The sequence below is a fragment of the Emys orbicularis genome, chromosome 7 (genome assembly GCF_028017835.1).
Source record: "Emys orbicularis isolate rEmyOrb1 chromosome 7, rEmyOrb1.hap1, whole genome shotgun sequence".
NCBI lineage: Eukaryota > Metazoa > Chordata > Testudines > Emydidae > Emys > Emys orbicularis.
The window spans coordinates 122,831,247-122,843,679 of record NC_088689.1 but is presented as its reverse complement, the minus strand read 5'-3'; the positions used below and the strand labels follow the sequence as shown (position 1 = coordinate 122,843,679).

The window sequence follows — 12,433 nt, the reverse complement described above, 5'->3', positions numbered from 1 at the left end:
CCGCATGGCAGGACCAAATACTGTCTAGACCATCCCTGATAGACATTTATCTAACCTACTCTTAAATATCTCCAGAGATGGAGATTCCACAACCTCCCTAGGCAATTTATTCCAGTGTTTAACCACCCTGATAGTTAGGAACTTTTTCCTAATGTCCAACCTAGACCTCCCTTGCTGCAGTTTAAGCCCATTGCTTCATGTTCTATCCTCAGAGGCTAAGGTGAACAAGTTTTCTCCCTCCTCCTTAGGACACCCTTTTAGATACCTGAAAACTGCTATCATGTCCCCTCTCAGTCTTCTCTTTTCCAAACTAAACAAACCCAATTCTTTCAGCCTTCCTTCATAGGTCATGTTCTCAAGACCTTTAATCATTCTTGTTGCTCTTCTCTGGACCCTTTCCAATTTCTCCACATCTTTCTTGAAATGCGGTGCCCAGAACTGGACACAATACTCCAGCTGAGGCCTAACCAGAGCAGAGTAGAGCGGAAGAATGACTTCTCGTGTCTTGCTCACAACACACCTGTTAATACATCCCAGAATCATGTTTGCTTTTTTTGCAACAGCATCACACTGTTGACTCATATTTAGCTTGTGGTCCACTATAACCCCTAGATCCCTTTCTGCCGTACTCCTTCCTAGACAGTCTCTTCCCATTCTGTATGTGTGAAACTGATTTTTTCTTCCTAAGTGGAGCACTTTGCATTTGTCTTTGTTAAACTTCATCCTGTTTAACTCAGACCATTTCTCCAATTTGTCCAGATCATTTTGAATTATGACCCTGTCCTCCAAAGCAGTTGCAATCCCTCCCAGTTTGGTATCATCCGCAAACTTAATAAGCGTACTTTCTATGCCAATATCTAAGTCGTTAATGAAGATATTGAACAGAGCCGGTCCCAAAACAGACCCCTGCGGAACCCCACTCGTTATGCCTTTCCAGCAGGATTTGGAGGTGGGATTTTGGTTTAGCCCCTTTGAAAGCCAGAGGTCTGTGAAAATTGCATCCTGAAACCATCGCCATCCTATTCATCCACGTACCTGAAGTTGGAGAAGTGTTTAGATTTGAATCCTTCAGTATAATCTAGAAATATGATTTCATTAATACCTAATCATAGAATATCTGGGTTGGAAGGGATCTCAGGAGATCATCTAGTCCAACCGCCTGCTCAAAGCAAGACCAATCCCCAGACAGATTTTTGCCCTAGATCCCTAAATGGCCCCCTCAAGGATTGAACTCAGAACCCTGGGTTTAGCAGGCCAATGCTCAAACCACTGAGCTATCCCTAATTTATCAGCCAGTTTAGTGATGGGCTCTAATACCGGAAAACGCATAATAATGGGTAAAGATTTCAAAAGACATCACACATTACCTTGTGCACACAAGATTTTGCATTCAGGAAAAAGAGTTCTACTGTGTTTTTGTCCTTCAGAAAGGAGATGCTTTCAATGTAAAACCTGAAAAAAAGAACAAAGCGACTTTATTTTCCTACCCAGGTTCTGTTCCCCTCCCATGTCATTCTGATTTCCTCATTTTTTGTTCCCCCGCAGTACAGATGGTTCAGAGGAACTATGACTTATTGCATTTAATTTCCTGCCTATTAGTAGGGAACAAGCAGAAAGACCTGAGGAGAGATAGCAAAAAGGGAATGACAAACACCCTGTTAAACCGATAAGAGCAATTTGACGACTTTTCATCTCTTTTGAAAACCTTGTCCGATTTCAAAGGGGCAAGTCATTCTCTTAAGCAGAGGAAAGACACCCTGGACTTGGAAAAGGGTAACGCAAACTCTGTGTTACTACTCGACAAAGCCAATGCAAAATCCACTGTGGCAGAGGGATTAGTGCTAGCGTGGAAGGTTGGCGGATGCGTGACCTTGGAATCACATCGGGTACAGGAACTCCTGGGAGTTCTAGTTCCAATACTTTGCACAGAGAGCCGACCTCTCTGCACTGTTCTAGATTTCCCCTTCCCTCTGAAACAAGGGCCAGTTCAGGAGTGTGCTGTCTCAGATCTCCCTGTCCATAGGTGCGCACAGTCTTCCCCCGTGGGGGCTCTGGGGGCAAGCCATAGACAGGACTCAGCAAGGTTGCTCAGAACAAACTGGAATGTCCATTGGAAATAATACAAGCTTGGAATGCTGCTTCCCGGCTCTGTCCGCACCTGCCAGCCACGCCGCCCCCACCCTGAACCAGTATGGTGGGATCCCATGTGGAAGAATCATAGAATCATAGAATCTTAGGGTTGGAAGGGACCTCAGGAGGTCATCTAGTCCAACCCCCTGCTCAAAGCAGGAAAATCCCCAACTAAATCATTCCAGCCAGGGCTTTGTCAAGCCTGACCTTAAAAACCTCTAAGGAAGGAGATTCCACCACCTCCCTAGGTAACCCATTCCAGTGCTTCACCACCCTCCTAGTGAAATAGTGTTTCCTAATATCCAACCTAAACCTCCCCCACTGCAACTTGAGACCATTGCTCCTTGTTCTGTCATCTGGAGGAGGTGCCGTTGGCTCCAGGACTCGGGAAGCATTTTGCACAGTGGTTGTTCTCCTCCCATGCTCCTCCCTGACTGCATTTTGCTAGCACTCAGGTGCGTTAGCAGCCTTCTATACTGTGCGCTGGAGGGGTGCAAAGAGCCCTAAACGTTTATCAGTGCTGAGCAGTGTCTGTAAGTAGCAGGGCCGGCTCCAGGCACCAGCGCAGCAAGCAGGTGCTTGGGGCGGCCAACGGAAAGGGGAGGCACGTCCGGGTCTTCGGCAGCAATTCAGCGGCGGGTCCCTCGGTCCCTCTCGGAGGGAAGGACCTGCCGCCGAATTGCCGCCGAAGAATGAAGCGGCAGCGGTAGAGCTGCTGCCGAAGTGCCGCCGATCGCAGCTTTTTTTTTTTCTTCTTTCCCCTGCCGCTTGGGGCGGCAAAAACGCTGGAGACGGCTCTGGTAAGTAGGCATCCCGTGGGATTACTATGGAGATGATCCAGGCGGTCACATGGTACCCTGAGGTTCAGTTGCCAGCATGTAGAGTTTAAGGTTTTATTATTGACAGGGCTGGAGTTCAGCTGCCAGAACCAGAGGGTAGAGGCCTCTGACCTCTCTCTAAACATGAAAAACCCAACACTGAACCCTGCTAATCCAGTGCATCTTCTTCCCACAAGAGGCAGCTCCCTCCGTTCACCAGCCTTTCAGAAGCCCCTTTTTGTTTGACTAAATATGGCAGGTGCAAGGGCATCTGTTTCCAGCGTGGCCAAGCCGCAGAGCTCTTGACAGCACTTAGGAATGTGGAGTCCTCTAAAGGAAAGAGTGTTTTCTTAGTTGCAAAGGCTCACAACCGGGAAGCGCTTGGCTAATTTGCTAAGGGAATTCTTTACACATGGTGATTCCAAAGGCTTTGTCTGAAGCGTCTGCACTGTCTTCCATGCGGGCCCTTATGCTTTGAACCATCCTCCCTTCTCTTCGAGTGCCGAACAACCTCTCCATATACTATCAAAACCCTCCTGAAATCACGTTTCCTCTCTGAAGCCTTGCTCCGCTGGCCTCTCCTTGACATGCTCATCATTGTGAGCTTGTACCATTACTGCGTGTATTGTCATGCTCTCTACTGGCAGTATAGCAGTACTGATTCTGACATGGCATAGTCTGAAACAAATTCTCCTTTAGCTCAAGTGCAAGGGGGCTATATTGCTGTTTAGGGAGGATCTGAGCTCTGGCCTCACTGCCACTCTGCGGACACTAGCGGCCACGATGCGGTAACGGTCACATTCTTAGATGGCGAGGGCTTGCTACAGTGTCATATTTACTTGGATTTAAACTACCAGAAAAGAACGCATGGTCCAGGCTCTAATCAGTTAAAAATACAAAACCAGTAGCAAATCTCACAGCAACACACTAGCCCTCAAAAACATATCCTGAAACTAAATCCCATGCCTCTTGGATTACCAAGGGACACCCATCTTCTAATCCCTCCATCTAAGCATACAGTATTTTCTATGACTAGATGGGCAGGGATCACAGCCCAGATACTGACCTCAGCTACATGGGCATCTGTAGTAATTCCAGTAAATACAACGGAGTTATTCCAGAATTACACTGGCATAAATGAGATCAGCGTCTGGACCACATAATACTTTATGCACATATACAAAGCCAAGCACCTTGCTGTCACTCTCTAGAAATACTAAATCATAAAAACAACAAGTTCTAGAAGTTGCTTTTTCTGTGTGCTTTTCCCCTAATACTCACTTGGGATATTACACTAAACAGCACCAAGACTATGAACATTACCCACGAAACGGTGCCTAGACAATGAACATCTATAATTCTGGAAGCACTCATCTCTCAAAGCTATGCAAAGCAAGATAACACAGCCCCGTAAAGCCTTTTTTAGCTACATCGCTGCAAGGTATGAACAGTTCACTATCAATGCATGGGCTTCTCAGAATGATGGAACATTTGGGGCCACACTGTCCAGTCCCCTAATGCAGGTCAGTGGTGTAGCAGGGTGGCTGATTCCTGAGCACCTCCTTGTGGCCAGAGGTCACTCTGCAATGCCCTGGTGCCAATTTCTCTCCTCTTCAGGGCCCCTTCATAACTCCCACTTCACAGGTAATCAAAACATTCCCTTCCTGGGGCCCCACTTATGGAGTCCTTACATACTGGGCCTCCAGGCCCCACGCCCAGTTCAGTCTCTCTCTCCCGACAACATAGAAAGAAGACAAGCCCCAGTGTAAATGCCGAAGTTGACAGACAAAGGAAGCTATACAAAAGCCCAGGAACGGGGACGATGCTAATTTCCTCTGGCAAAGGTGTTAAAAAGCGTTGGGGGGAGAGAAGGTATATGGCGCAAAAGGCTAATGTTCACATTTGCTCTTTATCCCCCAAGCAAATCTCCTGGAACCCTTCCATCAGTTATTCTGTGTTTACGAAATGGCTCTTCCTTACTCCTGATTTTAAAACCATGCGTTTTATACCAAGCAGGCACAAGGCTTGTTTCAACCCAAAACCATGAGGCGTTAAACTGGCAGGAGACGTGCAGTAAGAAGCACCGGCACCATTTCTACCTCAGTTCTGGTCCGAGGCAGATTTCTGAGGCCACGTGGCCCACACAGGCCTGGGTTGTGCCAAGCAGGAGCGCCGCGCTCTATCCCTGCCTCTGCCTTTCCACTGAAGTTGTGTGCATGCAGCACTGTACCTAGCCTTTTGACTGCTCGCATCTGGGTTTAATTAAAGAAATAGACGATGACAAGGCACATGTGTTAGGGAGAGATAAGCGTGTGGGCGCTAACCACCCAAGGCATGTGCCAGGGTGTGAAAACCCACTGTCGCTCACACGTCAGAACTATACGCAGAGCTTAAAGGCACTATTAGAATATATATTTTCTGCAGTGCTAAATAATTTGTGTATTGTCAACTATTCCTATATCCTCCTCTTTTCCTTTCTAAAGGCCTCTCCATGCACTATCTACTTGCTCATTTTAAAATAGTTTATTTAAGCTTTTATGCCCCTAAAATGCAAACTCTATCCCAAAGTGCTTGGGCTTAAAATTAGCTTCCAGCAGCTTCTCCTCCCAAGTCAGCTCTTTCTCTCTGTCTTAACTCTTTCAGTGCTTTCCAATCTCCCATCTTGTAAGGAATACTTAACAGGTCCTGGCCTAGATCTTCCGTCCCAGCCAAGGTGTGCACAGCACAGCTCAGGAAGCGTGTGTGTAAAGGTGGCTTTAAGATACCTTTGTGCCCCACCACCCCCACTCCTGAATTAGCTGTTCACAGTTCCAGTCCTCTGATGCAAGTCAGGGCAGCCCGAGGTCAGTGGATCTCTGCAAGGGGCACCGGGTCCTGCCCACATGGAATAGAGCGCTTTACATTTCATGAAAGAATAGGGAAGATTAGTCATGTGAACAATTTGATGGCCAACTCAGTGACAGTGTTTCTGTCCTGTTGCCATGTAAGTGACTGAAGTTCAATACATAGATTCAGTTTCGCATTTCCTGTCCAGAGGCACTGAATGTTTAGGAGGGACGAAGGGCCTGTAATAAATATATTTAAAGGGAAAAGCTTAGTTTAGGTTTTGTTTTTTAAAAATGGGGGAAGCTACAAAATCTAACAAGAAGAAAAGCATATTCAGTGAACACCAGGTACTGTTTATCTTGAACCATCCCCTACTACAGGGGTTGGCAACCTTTCAGAAGTGGTGCGCCGAGTCTTCATTTATTCACTCTAATTTAAGGTTTCGCATGCCAGTAATACATTTTAACGTTTTTAGAAGGTCTTTCTATAAGTCTATAATATAGAACTAAACTATTGTTGTATGTAAAGTAAATAAGGTTTTTAAAATGTTTAAGACGCTTCATTTAAAATTAAATTAAAATGCAGAGCCCCCCAGACCAGTGGCCAGGACCCGGGCAGTGTGAGTGCCACTGAAAATCAGCTCGCGTGCTGCCTTCGGCACGCGTGCCATAGGTTGCCTACCCCTGCCCTACTATGTCCTAAATACAGACAGCGCAGCCTTGTGGTGCCTACTTACCCATGCTACACAAATCACTGTTCTCTCAGAATGCCTTACAAATTTTTTTTTAACAAACTCAGCAAAAATCTAGCAAGAAGTTGTGTCATATTAGAACTGGAGAGTGGAAAAGATCAGCCTCATTTCATTTTCCAGACTGGCTAAAATGGAAAATACTAGCAGCCAGCATAAATTGGGAAAAGTAAATTTAATTGTTAAGAATTAGTATAGTTTAACTAATCAAAGTTGTTAGTAGAATTCAGGCAAGGAAGCTCTTTAAGTATAGGATTCTTTAAACAAAAATTTTGACAATGGCAGTTTAATTTAATAAAATATTGTTTTGATTTAAAAAGGGAACAACCAAATTTCCAAAGTATCTCATAGCTAACCAGCATTTATCCAGGAGTTAACTGTTTTCTAAAAATAACACATATGGCTTTGACTTTTATTTCCTCTATCAAATTAATTATCAATTAATTATCCTCTATCATATTATCAATCCTTTGAAACAAAAAGCTATAAATACACCAAACCTGTAATGTTTGGTATATATAGAAACATATAAAAAACAATTACTTACCTAACTGCAAAGTACAAAGTTGCTGGACCTGGTTTCTTGGGCAAGTCGTGATCCAGAACTCTATGATCTAACTGCAGCCATATATTCTGGCCTCTGTAGGAACAAATGGGGAGTGGGGGGTGGACGGGATATGGGGGGAGAGGAACAGGTTCCATTAATAATACTGAAACAGATTCCCTTCAGCGCTTGCATTTGCTCAAACCGGCACTTTTAAAAGAGCAGGACTGAGAAATCCTGTTCACACTAAAGTCTGGGACAAAACTTTCAACTCTTCAATCGAGGCAGGATTTGGCCAAATGTCTGTTTACTTACTAGCCCTTTCAGACGTTGATCTACTTAGCACTCAGGACTCTGAGGAAACCAAGGGCACCCCCAATTCTAAAACCGTCACATGAAGATCAGACGTGAAGTGCAGAAGAACTAATATGTCTCCCCTCCGCATTAAGGCAAGATCCTGCCCTGCTGTTGCAAATTGGAGCAGCTCCATTGATTTTGAAGTAGCCATTCCAATTTACACCAGCTGAGGATCTGGCCTGTAGTCCAAGGGTGGGTGCCCTTTACAGCGGAAAGATGCTGGTTCCATAATCACTGTGTCCGCGATGAGATTGCAGCATGTTGTGCTGTCATTTCCCAGCATCTACTGATGCAGACCCCCAAGATGAAAAGCCTGCTTTTGAGAATTGCCAACTCAAACTAAAGAGAAGGGCGAGGTGCCCACATTTCAGAGCACAGCTTGTCAGTGGATGCACTGTAATCTAGTCAGGCAGGCGCCCCTGCACACTCTGTTATTGAACATTGCATTGGCTGAATCAGTTTAGGGCGGTGTCCACAGGGAGTGACTGAGAAGAGAATACATGCCTCCCCAGGCACCATTTTTAATAACAAGCGGGAACAGAATGGGGGATGTGGTTTGCGCCTCACTTTGCCCCGTGGATTAGCTTGGAGAGACAGGCACTCAGTAATGCCTAGTGTTGCCATCTGAGGCTAGGTCTACACTACAGCGGGGGGTCGACCTAAGATACGCAACTTCAGCTACGTGAATAGCGTAGCTGAAGTGGCGTATTTTAGGTCGACTTACCTGGCTGTGAGGACGGCGGCAAGTCGACCGCTGCCGCGCCGCCGTCGACTCCGCTACCGCCTCTTGCTGCGGTGGATTTCCGGAGTCGACGGTAGAGCCATCAGGGATCGATTTTATCGCGTCTTCACTAGACGCGGTAAGTCGATCCCCGATAGACCGATTGCTACCCGCCGGATCAGCAGGTAGTGAAGACAAGCCCTGAGAGATTCTGGCACTGGGACAGGCCCTAAACTGGAACAGCATGACTGCCCCCCAGAGGTGACAGGCTCACACTCCAAACACTGACAGGCATGTGGCGTCTTTAGCAGATGCCTATAAATACTCTGTCATTTGTCAAAATTTCTGCTTGCTTTTTTGGGATACTAGCCGCCCTTATGAAATACCCAGGGAGTGCTTTGGAAAAGCTCGGCAGGTGGAACTGCCACTAAGCAATTAACGAGGGGAAAAAAGTCTCATGGAAGTTCTCCTGGGAGGTTGGGAGGAGTATAAACATCATCCCAGAGGTATTTATAGAAGAAATGCTGGAAGAAAACATTTTACGACAATGAAAAGGGCACAGACGTTGCAAAAACATTCCAAAAAGAGTCTCCGGGAAGAAAGCAGCTCTTCAAAAAATACACCCATGGCAGTGCCAAGAAGGGCTTCCGAAGCAGACAGCTCCTCACACCGGGGTGATATCCAGCTACGACGACATTCTAAAGAGCATCCTCCACTATTCCCCTCCTCCCCTACCCCCAAAATCCCTGGGAAGGGTACTGCCTCTACAGCTGTGGGTTGACGCACAGCTTTGTACAATGGGAAGAAAGTTGGTCTTGTGATTAAGGGCGTCTTTACTGTCACAGACTTCCTATGTGACCTACAGCGATAAGGGATGTGCTCAAAAGGGCGAGAAATGTCCTAGGTAGGGCAGGGATTAACGTCAGCCCTGTAATAAAGATGTAACTAGGGCCAAGATCCAGTTCCACTGGCTACTATTGCAAACCTCCACCCCTCCCTAGCTGGGCTTGTTTTTGGCACGGTTCTTCTGCCATTTCTGGAAGCTGGGCTGTGGTTGCCCTGGAAAGGCTCATTATGAGGGAGTATAAAGTGACTCGTGCAATGTCACGCTGTAAAATGCACACTGAGGCTAGGCAACCTGCTCACCAATGTCAGTCAGCTCGAAGGTTTCACTAACAACTGGAGGAGAGAGGAATTCAAGGAGTTAAAATGCAGGCTACTTTGGCAGCTGTGGTTGGTAGACTGCAAAGTGGTTTTAGACGTCTACAAAAATAAGCAAAAGGCACAGAAATAGGGAGAGTTTATTACTATGTTATCGGACTTCAGATTTCTCTGCTGTTATGCCAGTTCGGGATTAAAGATTTGTTTATACTGGGTTTGAGGCCAGAAAATACAAAATGATGTAATTGATTAATACTAAAAATGCTTGCATATCCCAATTTTTTTTAATTGCACAGAGAAGGCATGCATGAGCGTGCTCATATGTAAAGGAGAGAACACTGAATCAACTTTTCCACCTTTCACTTCTGGGACAAATAAGAAAGGGCAAAATAAACCCAAGGAGGATTTTATAGAACTGCCCTTCTGTTTTGTCATGGTGTGTCATCCTGACTCAGCTAGGACCATTCTAAGGGGGAGGAAAACATCTTTGAAAACAGGAGTCATCTTTAGATCATTGTGGCTTGGCCTGGAATCCAATTTCTATGCTTTGTGGGATGGACTGAGACGTTGGTTTGCAACAATCATTTCACCAATTGTTTAAAAAAAGAAATACAGATACTTACGTATCATCTATAAATGTTATCCCAAAATACTCCTTTTCTTTGAGGTTGAAATGTGATGCCACCAGATCCAGTAACTCCCGAGACAAAAGTTTGGGCTATTGAGAGAATCATCAGCATATCATTACATTCAGCTCAGCCATTTTATTTTTAAACTAGTCTTCTCTAGATAGGCTGCCTTAAAGGGACATTGCCACATAGTTTAAAGCACCATGATGCAGTCTCCTACTCAGCTGGGTCCCATGAAGCCTTGTGCCCTTGGGTGTTGACTTCCCAAGTACAGCAAATCCCGGTTTACCTGTCAGAACTGCAGAAATTTAGAACCAGACATAAATGACTAAGTGGTTGGGGAGCAAAGGCAACTAAGTTCTTTAGCCTTCCCAAACCAGTTGAAATGTATAAAAAGAAGTAGAAGAAAGGAGTGGCTAGTCTAGGGCAAAGACTGGACTGAATTCAGCCTTTTCGTGGACTTTATTGCAGGAAGGACTTTTCAATATAGAATCTGTTATACCCCAGAAAAGCTAGACCTTTTTTCCCCCCCTTATGACAAGGTACCATCCACCCCCAAAACACAACCCACAACACAGATCATTTTCAAAAAGATTTTAAAATTGAAACTCAGAAGAGCTTAATGTGTTATAAATTGAAATGAGAGCAGATTTAAAAAAAAAAAAAGATATTTATTGAAAAATTTCCAAATGTAACAGCACCGAGAGCTAGAACATGAGAGTCCTGTGGCACCTTTAAGACTAACAGATGTATTGGAGCATAAACTTGAAACTAGTGACACAAGACAGGTCTGTTTGTCATCGTCCAAGCAAATAACAAAAAGATGAAGTCTGATTTAGATTTTTAAAATTCATTCCATGTTCCTAATCTGAGGAGTTGTTAGTCACACAGACGAGGGCTAAAATTTTTTTAGATGCGCCTCTTTGACCTTGGGGTCTAAGTCCCATTTCAAAAGTGATGCAGGCACTCAGAAGCCAATGAGATTTAGGAGCATAAGTCCTCCGTCACTTCTGAAAATGGAACTTGGGCGTTTTTGAAAAAACTTTACTCGTGGACATTTAAGGAAAGTTTGACTGAGTCCATTTAAGCTGGTAAAATACAATTAAGTGGATTGCATTAAAAAGCATAGATGCCGCTATAAAACCAGGCTGTGTTGGGCAAAGTGATGCCCCATAGAGGGTGTTTCTATATGGAGATATACCTATCTCATAGAACTGGAAGAGACCCTGAAAGGTTATAGAGTCCAGCCCCCTGCCTTCACTAGCAGGACCAAGTACTGATTTTGCCCCAGATACCTAAGTAGCCCACTCAAGGATAGAACTCACAACCCTGGGTTTAGCAGACCAATGCTCAAACCACTGAGCTATCCCTCCCCACAAACCAGCAGTTCCAACTTCAGTTTACCTGAACCAGCAGTTCCAACTTCCTGTCATCAAGGAGCTGCACCTGGCAGTGCCTGCCTTCTGTCATCTAGAAAGACAGGAACACGTCAGTGGTCAGGGAACGGAGGAAACTCCATTTAAAAGCTGCAGAAGGCAATTACGTATGACAGTAGGTTTTGATGTCCTTGCTACTGAGCCACACTGGAGGATGTCTTGGTAACTGAATCTCCTCCCTATACGAAGGCTAAGGTTCTTTTTCCCAGAAGCTGCTGAGCACTCTCAACTCCCATCAACTTCAAACCGTAGTGAAGGGGACTTAACACCTCTCAGGATAAAGATGAAAATTACCCAAAAGCTGCAGTTCAGCTGTAATTGCATTGCACTTGGCCTGTGTAGTGAAAATAAACCAGGCTTATGAATACCTTTATACACAGCGCTAGCAATGGTCTTATGCTTTAAAGCTCTGGCAGAGCAACCAGCACTGGGTACAAAACCAAGACATTTATTCAGAGATGCCAAGGTGAGAAAGGACCATTGTGATCATCTAGTCTGACCTCCTGTTATCACAGGCCAGAGAACTTCCCCAAAATAATTCCTAGAGCAGGCCGTTTAGAAAAAAAGATCCAAACTTGATTTAAAAATAGTGATGGAGAATCCACTCTGACCCTTGGTAAATTGTTCCATTGGTTAATTACTCTCACTGTCAAAAATGTATGCTTTATTTCCAGTTGGAAGTGTCTAGCTTTAACTTCCAGCTATTGGACTGTGTTATACTTTTCTCTGCTAGATTGAAGAGCCCATAATTAAATATTTATTCCCCACGTAGATATTTATGGACTGTAATCAAGTCACTCAATCTTTTTTTAAGCTAAACAGATTGAGTCTCTTTGAGTCTATCACTGTAAGGCATGTTTTCTAATCCTTTAATCATTCTCATGGCTCTTCTTTGAACCCCTCCAATTTATCTACATCTTTCTTGACTTGTGGGCACCAGAACAGGGCACCGTATTCCAGCAGAGGTCGCAGTAGTGCTAAATACAGAGGTGAAATCACCTCTTAACTCCTACTCAAAATTCCCGTTTATACATCCCAGGATCACATTGGCTCTTTTGGCCAC

At 44.8% G+C, this 12,433-nt stretch overlaps 1 protein-coding gene across 1 annotated transcript in view; it reads right to left on the bottom strand.

Moving 5' to 3' along the window:
* Window positions 1-12,433, bottom strand: part of FRMD4B (FERM domain containing 4B) — a 117,336-nt gene that overhangs the window by 73,959 nt on the left and 30,944 nt on the right. The window contains exons 2-5 of the mRNA XM_065407405.1: window positions 11,339-11,404; window positions 9,929-10,023; window positions 7,070-7,162; window positions 1,356-1,452 (exon numbers count right to left, since the gene is read on the bottom strand). Coding sequence (XP_065263477.1) covers window positions 1,356-1,452; window positions 7,070-7,162; window positions 9,929-10,023; window positions 11,339-11,404 — 351 coding nt within the window. The remainder of the gene's footprint in view (window positions 1-1,355; window positions 1,453-7,069; window positions 7,163-9,928; window positions 10,024-11,338; window positions 11,405-12,433) is intronic.